The following is a 20,787-nucleotide window of genomic DNA, read 5'->3' as shown; positions in this document are numbered from 1 at the left end:
AGGGGCACTTTAATGAAGTGTTTAATGTGATCGTCATTTCTGTACAGAATGAGAGTGATTCTTGTTTTTTAAAAACTAATTTAAAGGTAATTTTTTTTTTTTATGTAGTGCTGATACTTGACCACTTGATGGCAAGAGAGACTGAGCAAGGCTGCATTGCCAATCAAATATTTGGACACGCTTACTTATTTCCATTTCTTTTTTTATATTTTAGAATAATAATAAAGTAATCAAAGCTATGAAAAAAAATCAATAAAAATAACAATCTTATACTGTAACTTTTTCAAACATTTGACAAGAACATTATGATATAAAGTGTTTGAAAGAAGTTTAAAGAAGTTTACATGTGTGCCGAGCACTTTTTGGCTGCTTTTCAGTCACTATGTGGACCAGCTCATTTATTTAAAACAAAAATTTAGTTTTGTAAAGAAATTCTTAACTTATGCACCAACATAAGTTATATTTGTCTTCAAAGTAAGTATAAGCAGTTAGATCAGAAGATTGTTAAAGATCACTCCAAACAAATTCAGTCAAGTGTCTCCAAACTTTTGATTTGCAGTGTTTTAATGAAGTCATTTTTAACAATAAGCTTTTCCAAGTGCTGATCTGCGATTTACCTCTGTATGCTCTTCCTGCAACTCTTATCACAATAAGCTAAAGGTCTCTGGATATTCCAGTGCAAATGTACGCTGAGAATATAATTTTTTTCTATGTTTTCTGATAAATAAAGCAGTGCTCTTGTCTAGGTCAAGGATATAAAATAAAATTGGTCCTTAAAAAAAAAAAAGTAATAATAAATATATAACGGTACTTTTATTTTACAGAATAGCTGTTATTTTTATATTAGTGTTGTATATCATTGACAGACTAAATTAGAAATAGTTACCGGTTCATGAGATGTAGTGTCAAACAATTTGGATGTAATACATAAAGCAAAACTCTTCTTACATAAATAATTTCATTTGGAAAAGAGAAGCGATTCAGACTGAGGTGTTAATACATCAGTCAGTTCATATCGCAGTGTTCACTTTCTTCACTTGGGACATATCAGAGTGTTTTGTGCAAATGGTATTGTGGATAAGTTACAGTTCTTTTAGAAAGCTGTGATGGTCTTTTGTACAACTTCCCCAGCAGTTATATGCTTTTTCTTTCTTTCATGGGACAGTTTTACATTGTACATTTAAATAATTTCTTATTCAATTCAAACTGTTTTAGCACACTGGTTCATTCATAATTGATGTCACTGGTCAAACCATAAAGTATACATTCAAAACTGCTGGGACATTGTGGTTGGTATAGCTTTATTTGTAATGTAGCACAGAAAAATACAGACTGAACCTTATAAAATGCCTGGTTTCAATACCCTTTATTTTTAGGAAAGAATGCACATTACCAGGGCTTTGCCACGGTTTGCAGCTGATGTTGTGATCATAAACTGTAAATATCTTGATACTACATTTTATTTTCAACATGAAACATGAAATTGCCTTATATTACTTCAGTGTTATTTATATGTTTATCCATGTTCAGTGTCACTATCAGAAATGTATTGTCTTTTAATACAGCTGTACTTGTGTTCTGAATAAAATCAGTACTTACGAAACTTGCCAGGGTCTTGTCTTTTTTTTAACAGTAAAATTTCGGCCATATTCACATCATTTAAACACAGCACCACTATTTATAAATGTTAATTACAGCATATTTATATTCAACATACATTTCTATAGTGAAAAAAATTTTTTTAGACATTGGAGCAGCACATGCCCTCAGGAAATGGCATTAGCCCACACGATTTGACACTTTCACTCAAACCTTAAAAAAATTATTTAAAACAAATTGTATTAATTTTTTTTTTTCCATTACATCCATAATATGTACAAGTTGCTGAGCTCAAAGGTCATTAAAACAGCTCTAGGTGTTGTGATTGCGCATATGGACAGCTAAGTGAAAGTTTTTGTTGAGCAGAACAATCAAAACTGTCTTTGTCCAAATACTGGCATGTGGACGGATCTTTTATTACTTGTCAAGGAGTTCCTAGATATGACAATGGGAACCGGTGGAAATAAAGGTTACGAAAGGTGGACAATATTTCCTTCCTTGCATTGTTAGCAATACTGAGGTGAGATAAACAGGAGACAATATGGTTGGTTACCAGGCAACTGACCAAAAACAATGGCCTCATCAAAGCCATTCTTTTCGTAGCACATTCATGTGCTGTTTCACCAAATCGCCCTTTAGGAGTTTCCCTCTTTACGCGCCAATGTCGGAGTGACTTGTGCTGGCATTACTGAGCTTCCTCTCTTTTACCGCCGTTGTCCCTGCGTTGTCAGGTACAGCATTAGATGGCGCACTGGTCGGCGGTAAAGAGATTCGACTGATCACTGTGTTTATTAGACTGTTGCGGAAGCTCTTACTGAGGAAGTTGTAGAGGATTGGGTTGGCAATGCAGTGAAAGAGCGACAAGCATTGCACGAGGCTAAAAGAGAAGTACAGCACCCCGACTGTGTTGCAGGAGAACAGGTGTGGGTCCAGGTCGTCCACTGTCAACAAAAACAACACCAAATGGTACGGTAGCCAGCAGGCCACAAAGACCAGTGAGTACACGTGCACCAACCACACGTCCCGGCGATTCTGGATGTCCGGGACTGTGCGGATGGCTCGGGCGATCAGGACGTTGCAGGTGATGATGATAGAAGCCGGACCCAGGAACTGGAATATCAGGCAGAGGAAGGAAACTGACACGAACCACTCCGTGTAGTACTGCTCAGGAACCATGTAGCAGCCTGGTTCGTCCCACTCCAACAAGTCGACGTGGACGTTTTCCAGCAAGGCCAGCACAAGCGACAAAAGCCAGATCCCAGTGCAGAGAAACCAGCGGCGTTTGTGCTGCGTCGGAAAGCAGGCGGGCTTGTTGGGCCGCGTCAGGGAAAGGTATCGCTCCAAGGTCATGAAGGCCAGGAAGAAGGAGCTACTGTAGAAGTTTATGACATATACAAGGTGCGTGACCTTGCAAAGGAAGCGGCCCCACAGCCAAACTTTGTCCATGGTCACCTCCAGCATGAAGAAAGGCATGGTGAAGACCACCATCAAGTCGGACAAGCTCACGTTGATGACACAGAACAGCACGCCATTCGCCGAATGACGCCTTCGCCAGTTTACCCACACCACCAGGGTGTTTTCGGCCAACCCTACCATGAAGAGCACTAGGTAAAGGAGGAAAAGAGTGATCCGTCGGCCATCCTCATCTAGATGGATGGTGCAGTCGTAGACAAACCATGGCGTGCCGTTGTAAAAGTCGTACGACGAGTTGTGTAGATCGTGCGTCATGTTCTGGAGATGAAAAGACAGAAATAGTTGTTAAAAGGATGTTTACAAGGATTACCTTGAGCTTTTGTACAAGTAAATAAGTATTGTTCTTGCTGAGCTGGGAAAGGCAAAACATGTCTGATACAAAATCCTTAAAAAGTGGACAACTGCTCTGTCCTGACAGCTCCATCCCTAATCATACCTACCTGAAATTCTCAAAGTAATCCTGAAGACTAATTAGGGTTGCAGCTAAAGGGCCAGAGTTGTCCATCCCTGCTGTTAGAGGATTACGTGTAATGCATTTTCCCCTAAAATCTGTCTTTTTTGCCTGTTCCCAGCTCAGCAAGTTTTGAGAGTAGACCTTGAAGGCCAGAGTTGCCCACCCCAGCTCTTTTTGCACCAAATTTACTACCCCAGTTTGAAATTTCAAGTCAACGTAACCCCAGCAATTACTTTGGTTATCACCAACAATGAAATCTTTGTTGTTTTGCCCACAACAAAGGCTTGGGAGACATACCTTGCTATGTGGTTACTGCAGATGAGGCTCTGAATGTTGAGCCCTTGGTAGAAGCAGTCCTGGAGAAATATCACCGGAGGCTTTGGTTGACTGGAACGTTGTGTGGGATCTAGCCATACATTGGGCTGTAGGGCAAAATAATCTCTATCCACTCCCTGTCACGTGCCTGGTTGCTCCACCGTCACACTGACAGGACATCCTCACCGGACAGGAGGGGGTTGAATCCGACAGGAAGGATTCCAAGAATTTTTTGCCCACAGATGATAATATCCATGTAATCAGAGAGAATGTTTGTTTTTTTCTCAGAGTACTGGTCTAAACAACACAAGGAGCCTAGAGGGAATTAAAGTAGTTGCACGAGGGTGTGGTGCAACAACAAAATAAGGATCAGAACAAGCTCCGGGGCGCATATGTTACACGTTACCCAAAGCACAGCAAATCTGTACTGATGAGCAGGCACATTGGTTGCTAAAAGTATTATGAATTCAGCCACAATGTTGTGTTAAAAACTTTCAATTTTAGGAAAAGCTGGGTGAGGTCTGCTAATGTGTTTGGAGTGATATTCAATGTTTTAAACAACTGCAGTGCATCTCTTGCATTCTATCTAAATAAAGTGGATATTGGATACATTAGGATGTAAATGTATTCATTAGGAAATTAGGAAAAACAAACAATTTATAATTAAGAAACAATATTATCAATACTGCAATACTGCCACTTTAAGGGTATGAGCCAAAACTCTCTGTTTAACTGTATGTCCCTTCCAGTGTTGCCAAGTCTGTGGTTTTCCTGTGGAATTGGGCCACACTAACACTATTGCTGCAGGTTGCTTTTCATATGTGTGGGAAGGTTTTGTTGCAAAAACAAAAGAAGAGTGTGGAGTTTCAAGAGCTCATGCTCTATACCGGTGTTACGGTGACCGTGTATACTGACCTCACACATTGCTTCCAAACACAATTTTTAACTACCACATTCCTATTCACAATCATTCTGGTAGCACGTGAAGGGAGCATTAGTGAAAACAGGCAGAGACAATGGTTGCTTTAGCAACATTAGCCTTACAGAACCAAGGATCTTTTTTGGATATATAGGATTGTACTTATTTTTCCCAGGGACATTTCCTTCGAAAATGAAAGTTAACCAGCTCAGCGGTGTCCTCAGCGGTCTATGGAGACTCCTATGTTCGTTGGTGCATCCCAATACACACTTTAATAGCCCTTTGGTACTGACATTGTACCTACAGCAGCTACAGCAAGAGAACAGTAATGGCGGACAGCTGCTTCTCACTCAGGGCTGTGTATATGCTAACAAAGCAGAGAGCGTCACAAATGGGCGGCTCATAGTCTGGAACTGCTGGTGTGTAGAGACTGTTTATGATTTGGGATTATAAAACAATGAGTTAGTGGATTTTTACCATTACAGGTTGGTTGTTTTCACACACTGCGGCCACACAACTGTGTTCAAACACCTTATAAAAGTGATTTTTGCATTCTATGGCACCTTAAAAAAACTGCAATAAGCAAACTACAAAAATGTATTATAAATATGTTGCATTGTTATTTTAGGAAACCAGAAACTGGTTGCTCAAGTTTGTTTTATTAACCAAATGTGCCTTTTAGTTATGATAATGGATTATTTAGCTTGCTTCACCACAGCTCAACTGTGAATTATTTAGATATATGTGGATTGACTGCTTTAATCTGAACAGATAAGCATGTATCTTTTTGGCCCTGAGCTCTGTTTTTTTTTTTTTCAGAGAATCTTTTCACAGTTGTGAAAGCCTAAAAGGAAAATCTTTTAGCTTGTGCCTAAAATGCTGAAAAAACACAGCCTCCAGCAGGACAATAGCAGGAAATGCTCTCGTGGTCGAAGGGGCAGTGAGTGGCAGGCAGAGCAAGAGGAGTAGGAAGCCAGCCGTACATCAAACCCCCCACACAACACCCCCCTCGTCCCCCACTGAGAGAAGTACACACACTCAGGAACACTATGAACCGATTCCTAATCTAATCTGATTTAAAGACATCCATTTCTTTTTAGCAGCTTTTGGCTTCAAAGAACAAATGTTTGAAATGTTGTGGTTGGGTTGGCTTCAGTGTTTAGACATGAACACCCTCTTAGCAGTCCTGCAAGACCCCAGTTAAAAATGACAAATTTATAGCAAGTCTGTGAGCAACAAAGGGCATAATTCATGAAATATGATTCAAACAAATAACTTTGTGAATTATACATTAAATAAATCACTTCAATGGGCAATTACGTTTGTATTTACAAATGTAAAAATATATTCCTGTGTATATGGCTGTTCAAAATTAAATACTAGCTTACTGAATAATATGCACTACACACTGCAAACTATTTCAAAATAGTATTTGTTAAACAAGCATCGACTAGTAATTCAAACAGTTGTATGTTACAGTAACTGTTAAGACAGTAAGATACGTTATACAGGTGACCTTGCTATGATACATTTAATTCAGTGAATGTCCTCCAGTTTTAATGAAACGGTTTCAAAGTTGCATTTGTAAACTATTTTCCCTAGTCCAATGAAATAAGAGTAGACACAAAAGTTGTAAAAATCATGATTCATTCAACATATTTGGAAATGGAAGATTGGGCCAAGCACATTGGTTTGTGGGATCATTTTGCTCAAATGCTCTTTTGTATATACATTTTAGCAAATGTACCAAGTCATCTGAATATGCAATGGCATAAAGTGCACATACACTACATTTTTGTAGTATCTGCTAAATAAATCAGGAGTTGTTTAAATAAATCAGACTATTGGTTCACAATGAGGCCTATTTTGTACTTTTCACTGATTGGCTATTACAGTTCTTATTGCTCTGGAAGATGCTAACCTACTTAACCGAGGGTTAAAAATGACCTTAACCCAGCAAAGAATGAAAAGTCTTGAAGAGAATGTGACGCCCTGAACTCTGTGTTCCAGCTAATCATACAACTACAAGAATTTGTCAGCAGTTTGCTGGACGATTAGCTTTTTTCCCCCTGCACGCTCCCCATTGTTAAGAGTACATCTTTTTGCTAGTGAAACAGGAAAGAGTTTGTCAGCAAAATCACAGCTCCTGGAAAGGGCTAGGTGGATCCTGTCCTTGACCTCATGGAGGCCCCGCTAAATTATAGAAACCTCAACTTAAAGTTCAACACATTTTAGTTGCCTCAACAACAAAAAAATCTTATTTTTTATTATATGTTGTAAAAATATTAAATGTTATTGTTATATTATTATATAAATATTAATATTAAATGTTCAAATATTAATACAAATACCAAAAATATTAATAATTAATTAATATATATAAATACATACTTCCATTTACTTCAGTTTTATGACTATACAGTGTGGTGTGTGTGTGTGTGTGTATATATATATATATATATATATATGCACGCACATGTATATATTAATAAAAAACAAAATAGATATACTTTCATAAATGTGTTTTTACCGTTTTTATGACTTAGGGTTAATTCAGAACTATTAATCAGAAACGTGGACAAATAGTAGAAGTACAAATGTTGACTGCAACTGTATGCTACTTTCATGTATATGTATATAAATGTTGACTCAACTGGTTTCATCCAATATATAATAATTCTTTTTTTTTTATTGTACTTAGGAATGCACATTATTGGTAATTACAGTCGTTACATGCATTATGTGAACACAATGTCTTAATGTAACATCTTCATGTTTTAAAACGGCTCTAAAAAAATACCATTTCAAGTACAGTGATTATGGACATAGTGTATTTGTGCCAATTGTAATTGTACAAACCTTAAATGAACAGATAACAGAAACTATGCTTTGGGAAATCTCTGAAAAACATATTTGGTCCAAACACTGATTTGCAAAATAAAAATGCAACAATAAGGCATTTCATACTAAATCAGCTCAGTGTTGGTAGAATATTTCTACTACATAGTACAAAACTCCTCTTGTCTGCATTAAGGCTAACTGCATAAAATAGTTCAAATAAGAGATATGGGTGTGCTCCATCTATCAATATAAACAGTCAGCATTCAGTTCATAATATTACTTTAATCTAGACCCTTATTGTACACTTAGGGTCACTGGCTTGTGTGTCATCCTCCTCACATCATTCTAGTGCTGTGTAATAATTCAAGTGAAGCTAGCATGCACTCAAAGCATCGGACAACATGAGTTTCTGCTTTTCTCTACAATCAGTTCTGCAAGCGGTTAAGGCGAAGGTTTCCCTCTCTGCCAAGCCAAAGTCCATAGAAAGAGAGAGAACACACCAAGAGCACATTATGTCACTGCTACAGGTTTGGAGTTATTCTCCTTAACAGATTAGGCAACGTTCCTATGTTTGTAGGTTGTGCCACGAGCCGATTCATGTGAATCTATTCTAGTGTCATTCATGTGTGAATACATACTTAATGAATGTACTGTAGCTGTAGTGTTTAAGAGAAGGTCTAGTTCCTGTCAACATGTTGTACTTAAATAACAGGTTATGAAAATATCTGAAATATGAAGCATCTAAGAGAGGCTAAAAAAAATCAATCAACCTATGGGACGGCAGTAGACGGAGACCGCAAAAACATGTTGAGGGAATCTGACAAAACCTGTGACGCACATGAAGAACAGTGCATGCCACCCTAGAATAAGAAATAAACTAAAACATTATATTTTGCTTAAAAATGTAATCTATTAAACACTATTAAGATTTTTTTTTCAGACTTTATTTTTATAATAAAACACATTTCCCCTCCAAATTCTCAAATAATGCAAAACGTGTGTATATATACACGGTGTGTATATATACATACATGAATACACACACACACACACACACACACACAATGTAATAGTAAATACATACAAAATATAGAAAAAGAATTACAATGAGACGTATTTCCAATTGTTGTATAAATAATAATATCCTAATATTATAACCTAACAATATTAATAAAAATTACTGTATTGATTAATATTATTGTCTGTGTGTGTATATAAGAAATGCTTCAATTTGTTTTCTATATTCATACTCAATAACAGTACTTTTTAAATAAAATTAATACATCGCTCTCTCTCATATATATACACACACAAATATATAGTTCATAATACATTTGATCTGTGTGCATATGCACACACACACAAACATATATATTAGACAAAAAAGAATTTCATTAAAACAATTAGTGTATTACTGCAATGAGAATCACAAAAAAATACATCTGGACATATTATAGTAACAGGGGCAAATGTGTTTATTGTCATAAAAATAATGTCACAGTGAAAAATAACTTAACAGTCTTAAAATTAGACCTGATTTCTTTACGCAAAATATAATTTCTGTTTTTTCCTTTTGATTTTGGGGTGAAATGTGACCTTGAAGTGTTGCTAAAGACACCCAGTAGTAGTTATGCAAAAATATTGGAGATGAATTCACGGAATCGTTTGGCATACTGCTCGGGATGAACCGTAGATATTTCAGCACCAGCCTGAAAGAGAGAAACAGGATGAGTCGTGTTATTATAACCTCCTCCAACTCAGAATTAAGCAAATTATACTGGACGAGTGTGCAATAAAACTGTTTTTCCACTCACGCCATGTTTAACGGTCTTTGCAGCGTGTGCAGCTTTCTTCTTAGTGTCGTACTGCGTCAACACGTCAATGAGGCCCATGAAATACACCTCCCTCTGCGGCGCTCCTGCAATCCAACACAAACACACACATGACCTCCTTTCCCGCTTCCCGCTTCCATACATGCTGAACACATGTGGTTTCCCTTCCCTATCCTCAACTTCCTCTCCGTGTTATCAGCCAGAGCTTACCTGGGGCGCTTCTGACAGCGTATACATCAACATAAGGGTCAAATTCTCCAGGTCCCAGGGGTTTGAAGGAGTTCATGTAACCGGCGATGCCCTCCGGTGACGTGCCGTACGAGCCCACCTGCACGGCCGGCACAAGGCCGTTTTCAGGATCAGTATCATCTTCACAGCTGGGCTCCTCGGCCTCCTCGTCCTCCCGCTCGCCACGTGCCATGTCATGGATGCCTAACAACAGGCTGTAGTCCATTATCTTCAGCTTCACCAGGAACTATCATCACGGCAACATGAAGAGCAGGGATGTTAGGACCTTTACAGTTCATCATACACATTTTTGGTTTAAAGTACAAGTCTTTACCTCTACATCTCGGTTTAGTTTCTCCATAATCTTCTCTTTCTGCTCTTCGGTGACGTACACCTTCTGCATGTTATTTCTGAAATCCATGTCTTTAAAAGTGGGCAGCTCTTTGACCTGCATTAGAAGAAGTAAGAATGTCTGAACTGTGTCTGATGTTGCATCAGGTAACTTTAGAAAGTGATCTGGACTGATGTCCTACCTTCTCTTTGTCACTGGCCTCACGATCTATCAGGGAGCCCTGAATAAAAACACAACGTTAGACTCTTTTTAGGAGTCTTGAGTGGGTCTTTCATTAAATGGATCAGCATCAGATGCTCTAACAGACCATTTGTTGTGGATTTGTCTCTGTTGTACATTGTGAGTGTAATCACACCCTCTTGTGGCTTAAAAGCAAAATAGCAATAAAACAAGTCATTAAGAACATTTTTATACCAAAAGATATAAACTGTGGCCATTCACATAATTAGGAATAGATATAGTAACATCACAAATATTACAATTATTAATTTATTATGATACAGATACACACTGCAGTTAAAAAATTGTTGGTCAGTTTTTTTTTTCTTCAGTAAAGATAATTAAGATTTTTTTTTTAAAGCAGGTTTTTTTTTAACTTTATATTCATCAAAAAATCCTGAAAAAAAAAATTATATATACAAATATAACATCATTTTTACAAATATATTAAACGGCACTACTGTTTTCAACATAATGAATGTTTCAGCACCAATTCAGCATATTAGGATCATTAAGATGATGATTTCTGAAGGATCATGTGACACTAAACACTGGAGGAATAAAACATCACAGGAATAAATGTCTTAATTTTTTGTTCATAGTATTTCACAATATTACTGTTCTTATTGGATTTTCCAGAAAATAAAATCAGTCTTGGTGAGCAGAAGAGACTTTCCAAAAAATCTTTTTTTTAAATGGTACCAACCGCAAACCTTTGGCATGCATAGTATAAATGGTAGCATAAATATAATATTAAAAAAATGTATAAACATTACTGATTAATTTACCACCAGCCATTGATTTCATGTTGTTCGAAAACGTTAAATATATGAACCAAAACATTTTGACTGAGTTGGATCAGTTCACTGAAAACTTAACTTAAAGTGATTCATAGAAATCAAACTTGATAAAAAAAAAAAAAAATATATATATATATATATATAAAATCATAATAAATTATACTAGTGTTAGGGGTGAAAATACTCAAACTGAATTTTTTTTATTGCTTTTCTATAGTATTAAGCCTCAAATGTCAACTATACATTGATTTGGTTTACAACTGTCACCCCGTCCCGTATACAGGACGCCTGCATTTACTTCACTATATTACAATTAAATCTAATCTAATCTTGACAAACTATATATCGTTGGAAAGGTCTAGGACTCCCAAATATATATTTTACCAATGTTTTTTGTTAAAATGATGTAGGAAAAGTAATAGATTAATTTATGACAAGAGTGCACCCTCCAAAATCTACATTATAACAGGAGTTTTGACCTTTGTTAAAAAAACGAAAAAAAAAACGAAAAAAAAAAAAAAAGACTTCCTCGTTGCCTTTTTCTCCATCACATTTTAGAAATCATCAGAAATTATATATCAGCTGAAAACTTAAAAAAAAAACATTTTAAAATCAGACTGCATTACCATGTAAATGGTACATCAATATCATGTTACATAATGTTTTCATTCAAGAATTATAAAAATTTAAGTTTGAATCGTGAACTATAAAGTCCATGTTCAAAAATGTGAGTGACAGTTAAGGCGTTAAAAAAAAATCCATGGTATTATAATGATATAAATTTTAATGATTTTTCCACACATTTCTGCCATAGGCATATAAACTGAATGTCACCATTGATAAGCTACTACTAAATATTGTAGAAACTTAATTTTCTGTAAAGGTGCTCTGCAATGATTTGTATCGTAAAAAGCGCTACACTAATAAACTTTAATTGAACTGAATATACTAAAACTAAAGCAATGGAAAAACCCTTTAAAATAATCTGTAAAAACGAAAAAAACATCTTAAGCAAGCAGAATAACAGAAGTGGATTTTGAACAATTATTTGCCGATCACGTAATCATGATCACGTAATTGTGGCATTCGTAATTATAATCGTGTAAGGAATTCGATTAATTGTGCAGCCCAAACTAGTATAATCTTAATTAATTAATAGTAATTATTTAATTTTTTTCTTATTTTGTCATAAATATATGATATTGCCAATTCTACAAGATGGAAAACCTTTATTCATCAATCATGTCCACCTAAATCTCTTCAACCAGGTCTAAGGGCATGTGCTGCATGATTTAGGTGCTGTTTGCTCAATGCTCATGAAGTTAATGATGTGTGCAATCACAAATATCAGTCACGCTATGAAAAGTTCAGGCACACATCATCAGAGTCAAAACATCATATCATCTCATCTCAGCCGCGGGCAACAGTTCCTACCTTTAGGTCGTATTTCCTGTGGACAACGAGTCTGTGGCTGAACATGTTCCTCATGACGATCAGGTACGTGTCCTCGCTCTCCACCGTAACCCGGTACATGCCCAGAAACTGAGGGAGGAGTGTACTGCCATGACACTTCACTATATGCTGCGAGAAAAACACAAAACATACTGAATTATATTTTGGCAGTTTTACCCCTTAAAGCTTCACAGTCAAAATGTTCATTCAGTGGAACACAACACACAGTTCATAACCAACGAACCAACTTTGAGCAGCATATGGTATCCGGCACCATAACAAGCCCACAGGCTTAATAAATGACCGTGTTTTCCCTCTCTGCATCACTGCACACCTAAACTCACTTATCATCAGCAGTGCTGAACTAAAACTGCAATATGAAGGAAAATGCATGATTATAGCACTTAAAAGTGGAGTTTAAATTTGTCATTGTAGACTCTGGTACACATGTTAGTGCACCCTCAGGACATGTTGTGAATATACTCTAAAGGCAGTGCAAATGCAGAAGCACAGCTTCGATTAAAATCTGCTCACTCGGCTACAATGGAAACTGAGAAAGCCACTCACACAAACTTATCTCATGGTCATCACAGCACTGTAAACAAAACAGAGGCGCTCAAACGCTACGCTAACCCTACCCTTACACAAGCTAAAAAACAAGAGCTTTAAAAAGATATACATGTATCTAAAATAACTAAAAATACTTTATACTGCTCAAAAGTTTGGAGTCGGTTAGGTTAGTGTCTCGCCTGTGAATATAACACCCATAACTTTATCATGATGCTGTAAAAAGGGGAACACAATCTAAGACTACCGCTGTATCAACCATAAACACAACTTCCCATTCCCACAAGCGCCCAGAACAAAAGCTCACTGTCAGTTATAAAAAGAGCAATTTAACTATTTCAAGGAAGTGTGGTGGAACATGAAAATGACTCTAGTGGCTGAACAAGTTTTGTGTGACAGTGTAAAGAGGAAATGAACAACAGACCCGCAGATCCCAACTGGGTGATTAAACACAAAAATAGCTGGAGTCTGAATAATTTTGTATGATTTTTCTCCAACGCAGGCAAACTTGTGTAACATGTAAACTAATAAACATATTTCAGTTGAAGTGCTAAGCAAATTGAAACACAAATGTATGTGACATAATGTGCCTGAAACCAGCTTTTGAAGCTACAGTTTAATAAATCAGCCTAACAATTTGGATGCCATGCTAGTTTCAGATCTGTAAGCACTTATATAATCATACATGCATGAAGGATACAGCAGTGGAGCAGATATTAATGATCTGTTAGATTAAATATAACTTTTGATATAGCTTGATTTAGTGCATGTCCTGACCAGTGTGTTGTGAGATACCTGGTGATACTCGGAGAGAATGTTATGCATATCAGCTACTTCTTCGCTCGTGATGTGCTTTACTATCAGTGTACGGTCATAGGACGTGAAGAGAAGACCTTCCCCCTGACCTTCACCTCTCATGGGAGCACTGCGGGCCAGGGACACCTGATGGAAAACATCCATGCACGCAAGCACAAAAATTTAAAACAAATTAAGCAGTGATATTATAGTATATGCAAAACAAAAGGAAAAAAACTTTTGACTTTTGAATAACTGCTCATACTTTATGTTCTTGAGAACTTTGAATGTTTGGTGTCCAAATACAAGCCGATTCCTCAATGAATGCAATGCACAAAAAGTTTTTTTTTTTTTTTTTTTAATAAATAAATGAAAAAAGGTCACCTGGTAGTCAAGATCTTCAATTCCGAATCGCTCCCTGAGATTCCTGAAGACTTGTGGACAGTACTCCTTAAATTTAAAATGGCTCGGAAGATTCTCCCTGCAAGATACAGAAGGATCATTTCATAAAAAAAAAAAAAAAAAAGCTTTTAATAAGTCACATTCACCTGAAGGCGGAATGGCTGCTCTGCAGAAAAAGCTGCCAATTACACTCTCACCATCATCACAAGAATTTATTTAAATGAATGGAAACATTCCTGCTTTGAAGAACAAGTTCACGTGCAGCTGTAGACACAGCGAACACACAGTGCAATGAAAATCTGTGTAAAATAATGAGGAGCTTTTGATACATACTTGTTGAAGAGATGGTTGTTGACTTTAATCTTGGTGTTGGCCTTGAAGTCGTCAGGAAGCAGCATGACAGGCACTGGAACTTGATTCAAATCATTTATCTGGAAAAACAGTTTGGGAGAAACAACTGAAATTAACTTCGCACTTGCAGATTTTCAATATAACACTGAATGACATGCCCTCTTCTAACATGTCATCGACAATATTTACAAGCAATCATTTGAAGTGCAAGAGACAGTCCCATTAAACTTAGTAATACTGGAGTTAAATACACACAAGAGAAAGAGAAGTCCTTTCCCCTCCTTGAACAACTTCTATACATATTCTTTAACCCTAACACTAGACAATATATCAAATAAATTGACCCATTTTTATTCTAAATTATTATGTTCACTTAAAGGAACACTCCACTATTTTTGAAAATAGGCTCATATTTCAACTCCCCTAGATATAGCTAGGACTAGAACTCTCATTCAGCATAATCAAAAAATTTGCTAGAGATCCTTGATTATTACACCGGAATGAGAGTATAGTTTCCTAGCCATATCAGCTTAGAAAGTCATGACGTTTCATTTTCCGTCAGTCTTGGTACATGATGGAACTACAAAAGACTCAAGTTTTATATAGGAAAAATATAGAAACTCTTTGGTGTTTTTTGAGCAAGATGCTAACGGTCTAATCAGATTCAATGATCTATGCTAATCTAAGCTAAAAAGTGCTTCCGCCAGACCCGGAGATCGGCTGAATGGATTCAAAAATGGCAAAACTCAACTGTTTTACTCTAACTGTTTTACTAAAAAAAAGTGGAGTGTTCCTTTAAGGCACAATCGACTACGTTTTCTTGAATACCATCAAGCATGCCTAAACTTTATTCATCGCTCTTTTATCGTTGTGTCAAAAATTAAGCAGTCCTGCGAAATTGTCATACCGCCTAGTCAAGAGGATGGCTGAAGCTCACTGTCAACAGTAAAGATTAACTCCTGAAAATGCTGGTATTAAGCTGTTAAGATATTTAGCTGTTAATTCTATGTAGAATTCAGAAACCCTTGTTATAGTGACACTGGTGGCCATTAAGAGAGCTGTGGTCAACAACTTATTGCTCATGCCCTTGCACACACTCCATTGTAATGCGATCGAGTGATGGCCAATGTATTTCACCAACATCACGTCGACAGGTGAGGTTCATTAAATTCCCTTTCCCTTGATTTTCCCAGCAAAACTGCCCCAAATACTTCACATGAAAAGCAAAGTTGTAGAGCAGCACAGCTTTTCCTTCTGTCCTGTAATAACATTCATAGAGCAATATCTGATAGAATATATTTTAGCACATACTTGGCCAGTTTGCACGGAGCACAAAAACAGCTTCTTTCATTGTTTTGTTTTCCATGAACTAATTGATTCACCTGAATCTAGTCAAAAACCAGTGATAGGCTATTGTTAGATTTACTATTAGCACAGGTTAAGCATTTCAAATTAAAAAAAACTGTCTCTCAAAGAATTTAATTACAAATTACTTTTGTACAACAAAATACAAATTACTTGAATGTATAAATACACATTTTAAATACATTTCATTAAAAAACTGCCCAATCTCGGGCAACAACAAAATGCTTCAAAAACATAAAATCCCTCTAAAAGCAATCACTTCCTCTAAGATCCCTTTGGGAATTTCAGTCATAATTAAAAACACTATAATTTTAGACTCACTGCATACCCATATTAATCGTGCATTTTTACTAAATAGTTTTTTCGTGCATGGAACATCTAAATGCAGAAAAACATTATACAGACAAGACAAATTTAAGATATTAAAATCATATTTCGACAAAAATTACTTTCTCAACACCAGTTAGTCATATGAAATCTGACTCATTTGCCAAACGGCTCTTTCGAACAGTGACAAAGAACCTTTCAAATAAACGACTCAATGATTCATTTAACTCAAGACGTTAAGTACATACTACATAATCATGTAGTCCGTCATTCCGGGGTTGAATATCATCTAAAACGTTCAGTCAGAGTTATAAATAGGTACAAATGTTTAAAATGTTTTATATTCGTACGTATTTCATGAGTGATATTGTAATTGCATGTGCCCCAGTTAAATTTGTTGCATACGCAATTCAAATAATAAAAACAACTTCATTGAGAAGCTAAATGTGATTTGCAAGTGAATTAAACAATACTAAAAGTAAAATAATGCCCAGAATCGGGTGAACTGCTTGGACCGATTTAGTCTGATTCGACACTCGTCGAGACTGGTTTACAGACTACCGTTGTAAACGAATTCTATTTCAAAGATCCGACTCAAAAGAACGATTCGTTCGCAAATCGAACGTCGCAAACAACAGCAAATCCGCCTCGTGCAATGAAACAATGTGTCCAGTTTGCGCGTGACCCCACGTGCCAAAATCCATATTAACAACAGTACACACAAATTATGTATTTAAATAATAGATAATGCACTTAAAGAAAGCCATTCCCCAACATACGTACTTGCAGCTAACTGTTAGCTCAAAAAATGGCAGTTGTGTGATGTAGGAAGTTAAGTAAATAATATACCACCTTACCGAATGATTAACGCCCCACATGAACACGCTGAGCATTGGGTCGCTCGCTCGGAACACTTTCACCTTCTGGTGCACGAAATGTTTCTTTTTGGTCTTGGTTTTGGGGGCGAGCATGACCATCGGGCTGGAGGCGCTGCCGGTGTTACCGTGGGACGCCATCATCACGGTCACTCCCCGTAACACAGCGTTCTGTTTTCCTCTCGGATCCGCCTCCCTCTGTTCCTGCTCCGGTTCCTATAACTGACAGTCAAAGGTCGAAATCAACCAAGCGCTAAGCTGCGGAGGCCAGTTTTCCGCTGTGTTTGCAGGCCCAGATGGACCGATTCTTCATGGAAGTGAACAACTCTAGGTTGCTGAAGTGTGGCAGTGATCCAGATGCTCCTCCCACAAGTTCAGAGGAACGGATCTTGATACATTGTGACAGCAGGAATGTGTGTCACCTGAGCCAACGTCACGTAGTTTGCGGACGTAACTGTTACAGGTGAGATGAGACAGTGGAACAATATCAATACTAACCTAACTATTAAACTGATTCGTTCCAGTGGTTGACATGATTGACATGTCCGAAAGAATCGTTGTTTTGTGGTGGATCTTTTCAATGATTCAGTTGAACCAGTAAAAAAAAAAAAAAAAAAAAAACTTAAGGAATCGGACTGAATCGGTTTGAGCGGTTCTCGAATCAGTTTTTCGAGCTGAAACATGCCCAATTTCGTTATGAGCAGAACCAATCGGTGAATTGAGAATTTGATGTAGGCAAACGACGCAGTTGTAAACATGAATACGAAAAACGATGGATTTAGCCTAACTAGACTAAATAAAATGTGCGAAAAATGTTCAGCCCAAAGAGAATTAGTATTATTTAATGTAAATTCGAATTATATTTATATTGTAATGGCTTGTTTGGAATGTTTAGCCTATTTGAGCCAAAACATGGCTGCAACAAACTGAGCTGGGATGCTATAATTACAATAAACAATAATTAAACTAAATTAATAAACTATAAACTAATTAATCTGTATCGAAAGAAAGAAAAAAAAACGCACAGTGCAAGTACGCAAAATAATCATCTGGTTCTTTGAAAATTATTCGAAAGAACCGATTCGCGAAATTGAGTCTGACTTGACTTCCCGCCACAAAGAAGTACCTCTAATAGTGAGGTGTTTTACCTTAACTAGAGTTTACCTTAAAATAAAAACTTTTTTTCCTTTTCTTTCTTTTCTTTTTAAAGCTGCAGTCGGTAACTTTTGACACTCTAGCGGTTAATAAACAGAACTGCTTGCGTCTTGCGGAAGAACATTGTGGCCGGAACTACTTCTCTCTGTTTATGTCTATGAAGAATCACAAAGGTACTGGGTTACTCCGCCGTGGTACCCCGAAGCAATCTAAAATAGTCCGAATATAAACACTTTTTATAGGTGCACCCTAGTGATTCAGGACAAGCTAAAAACACGGTTTGGAAAATGGATTCATGGTGTACTCGCTTATTATATACATTTTCTACATTTTGAACACAAACAAAGTTACGGACCGCAGCTCTGATTGGTTGTTAATTACCGGGAGTGGATGCATTTCTGCAAATGACAATAGGACCACTGGGAGGAGCCAGAGGAGCTTGATATTTTTCCACAGATTATCTGTCTCATATTCTACTATCAGGACATAATGACAGTTTTAGCAAATATGTAAAAAATATATTTTTTACAAAAGTTACCTACTGCAGCTTTAATTACTGTGTATCAAATGTCAGCAAGGTATGTGGGTAAATATACTGCTTACATATATTTTGTCATATCTTTGTAGATTCTTTATCTTGGCTTCCTTAGTTTTTGATAACCAGTGTCGACACAGCGAATAATGCATTCAGAAATGTTGCTTTCGTTACAGGGCGAATAAACTCTCCAAGTGACAGTGGTACAAAGTAGGGCATGATGTAAGCACAGACATATGCTATATTCTGCTATGTTGTTACCTTGGAAACAAGCATATGGATTGTTGTGTGAGTATATATGTGCATGGATCTGTCTTGGCACAAAAGCTTCCAGCAATATTTAATCTTTCCTTTATGTTCATGACAACTGTACTCTATAAATATCATTATATTTAACCGTTTGGCTCTTGAAAAATATATTCTACTCTGATAAAGCATTAAGTTATTCTTAGTAAGCAAAATCTGTTCTGGGTTTGCAAAAATGCACAGTCACCATACAGTGGGGAAAATATTTATTTGATTTCCTGCTGATTTTGTAAGTTCACCCACCTACAAAGAAATGAAGGGTCTGTAATTTTTATTCCAGGTTTATTTTAACGGATAGAGAATTCCAACCCAAAAAATCCAGAAAAAAAAACCCACATTACATAAAGGTTAGAAATGTATTTGCATTTCAGTGAGTGAAGTAAGTATTTGATCTACTATCACCCAGCATGAATTCTGGCTCCCACAGATGTTAGATGGTTATGTGCCCATGTGGAACACAGATTAGTCTTGTCACATTGAGGGGCAAATGGATTGGGCCATGTACTGTAAAATCTTGGATGAGAACTTCCTTCCCTGAGACAGAACGCTGAATATGGGTCATGGATGGGTCTTCCAGCATGTCAATGACCCAAAACATACCACCAAGGCAGTGAAGGAATGGCTCAAGAAGAAGCAAGTTAAGGTCATGGAGTGACCGAGCCGGTCTCCAGACCTCAATCCTATAGAAAATCTGTGGAGGGAGCTGAAACTTCGAGTTGCCAAATGACAGCCAAGAAACCTTAAGAATTTAGAGAGGATCTGTAACGAGGAGTGGATCAAAATCCCTCCTGAGATGTGTGCAAACCTGGTGACCAACTACAAGAAACGTCTTACATCTGTGCTTGCCAACAAGGGTTTCTGCACCAAGTACTAAGTCGTGTTTTGCTTGGGGATCAAATACTTATTTTACTCACTGAAATGCAAATCAGTTTCTAATCTTTTATATAATGTGTTTTATTCCTGGATTCTTTTGGTCTCTATATTATAAAATAAACCTATTGTAAAAATGGCAGACCCTTCATTTCTTTGTAAGTGGGCAAACTTACAAATTAGCAGGGGATCAAATAAATATTTTCCCCACTGTAGCACAAGGCAATATTTGTATTTGACAGTTGTATGAGCATATGGCTGTATTCTTGCAGCCAACAGCAGCATCTGCTCTTTCTATTTGCCTTTGCTAATTCATTGCCTCTGGGAATTTTTTTTTTTTTTCAGTTGTGCATGTTGATAGTATTCATAATTTATCATATTCAATTTCATGCATGTGAGTTTCTAAATGAGATTCTGCAAAGAATCAGTCTTTATATTAACATATGCATTTATTTTTCTCTGTATCTTTTTTTTTTTGTCTCATAGTTCTTGCACACATTATAGTTTTTGCATTGAGTCCATTTTCAAGGGCCCAGAACTACTGGCACATATATTGATACAACAAAATCAGTGTGAGGTACATTGATCAGACATTATTTTGTGCACTTTTTTCTCAATGCATTTTTGGAATGACAAAACACAGAGTTCTGAAAAAAATACACAGAATTGTCCAATACTGAAGGGTCAACATATCAACATAAATAATGAAACAACTGTGACATAAAATAACAAATATTATATATATATATATAAAA

At 36.7% G+C, this 20,787-nt stretch overlaps 2 protein-coding genes across 2 annotated transcripts; both read right to left on the bottom strand.

Annotated features, from left to right (window-relative positions):
* Positions 1–90: 90 nt before the first annotated feature.
* Positions 91–3,997, bottom strand: ackr5 (atypical chemokine receptor 5). The gene is made up of 2 exons (XM_026237134.1): positions 3,824–3,997; positions 91–3,330 (listed from the first exon to the last, which is right to left on the bottom strand). Exon 2 carries the CDS (start codon positions 3,325–3,327, stop codon positions 2,251–2,253), a length of 1,077 nt encoding a protein of 358 aa, XP_026092919.1. The 5' UTR covers positions 3,328–3,330; positions 3,824–3,997; the 3' UTR covers positions 91–2,250.
* Positions 3,998–7,431: 3,434 nt separating this feature from the next.
* On the bottom strand, positions 7,432–17,541 carry LOC113065681 (phosphatidylinositol 5-phosphate 4-kinase type-2 gamma-like). Its single transcript, XM_026237133.1, has 10 exons — positions 17,149–17,541; positions 14,582–14,679; positions 14,231–14,327; positions 13,847–13,993; positions 12,467–12,613; positions 10,195–10,233; positions 9,996–10,109; positions 9,644–9,908; positions 9,416–9,519; positions 7,432–9,310 (listed from the first exon to the last, which is right to left on the bottom strand). The coding sequence occupies exons 1-10, from the start codon at positions 17,308–17,310 to the stop codon at positions 9,230–9,232; spliced, it is 1,254 nt and encodes a 417-aa protein (XP_026092918.1). The 5' UTR covers positions 17,311–17,541; the 3' UTR covers positions 7,432–9,229.
* Positions 17,542–20,787: the final 3,246 nt, after the last annotated feature.

The sequence above is a fragment of the Carassius auratus genome, chromosome 48, assembly GCF_003368295.1.
Source record: "Carassius auratus strain Wakin chromosome 48, ASM336829v1, whole genome shotgun sequence".
Lineage (NCBI taxonomy): Eukaryota > Metazoa > Chordata > Actinopteri > Cypriniformes > Cyprinidae > Carassius > Carassius auratus.
The sequence above is the reverse complement of the archived record's forward strand: the minus strand, read 5'-3'. Positions and strand labels throughout refer to the sequence as shown.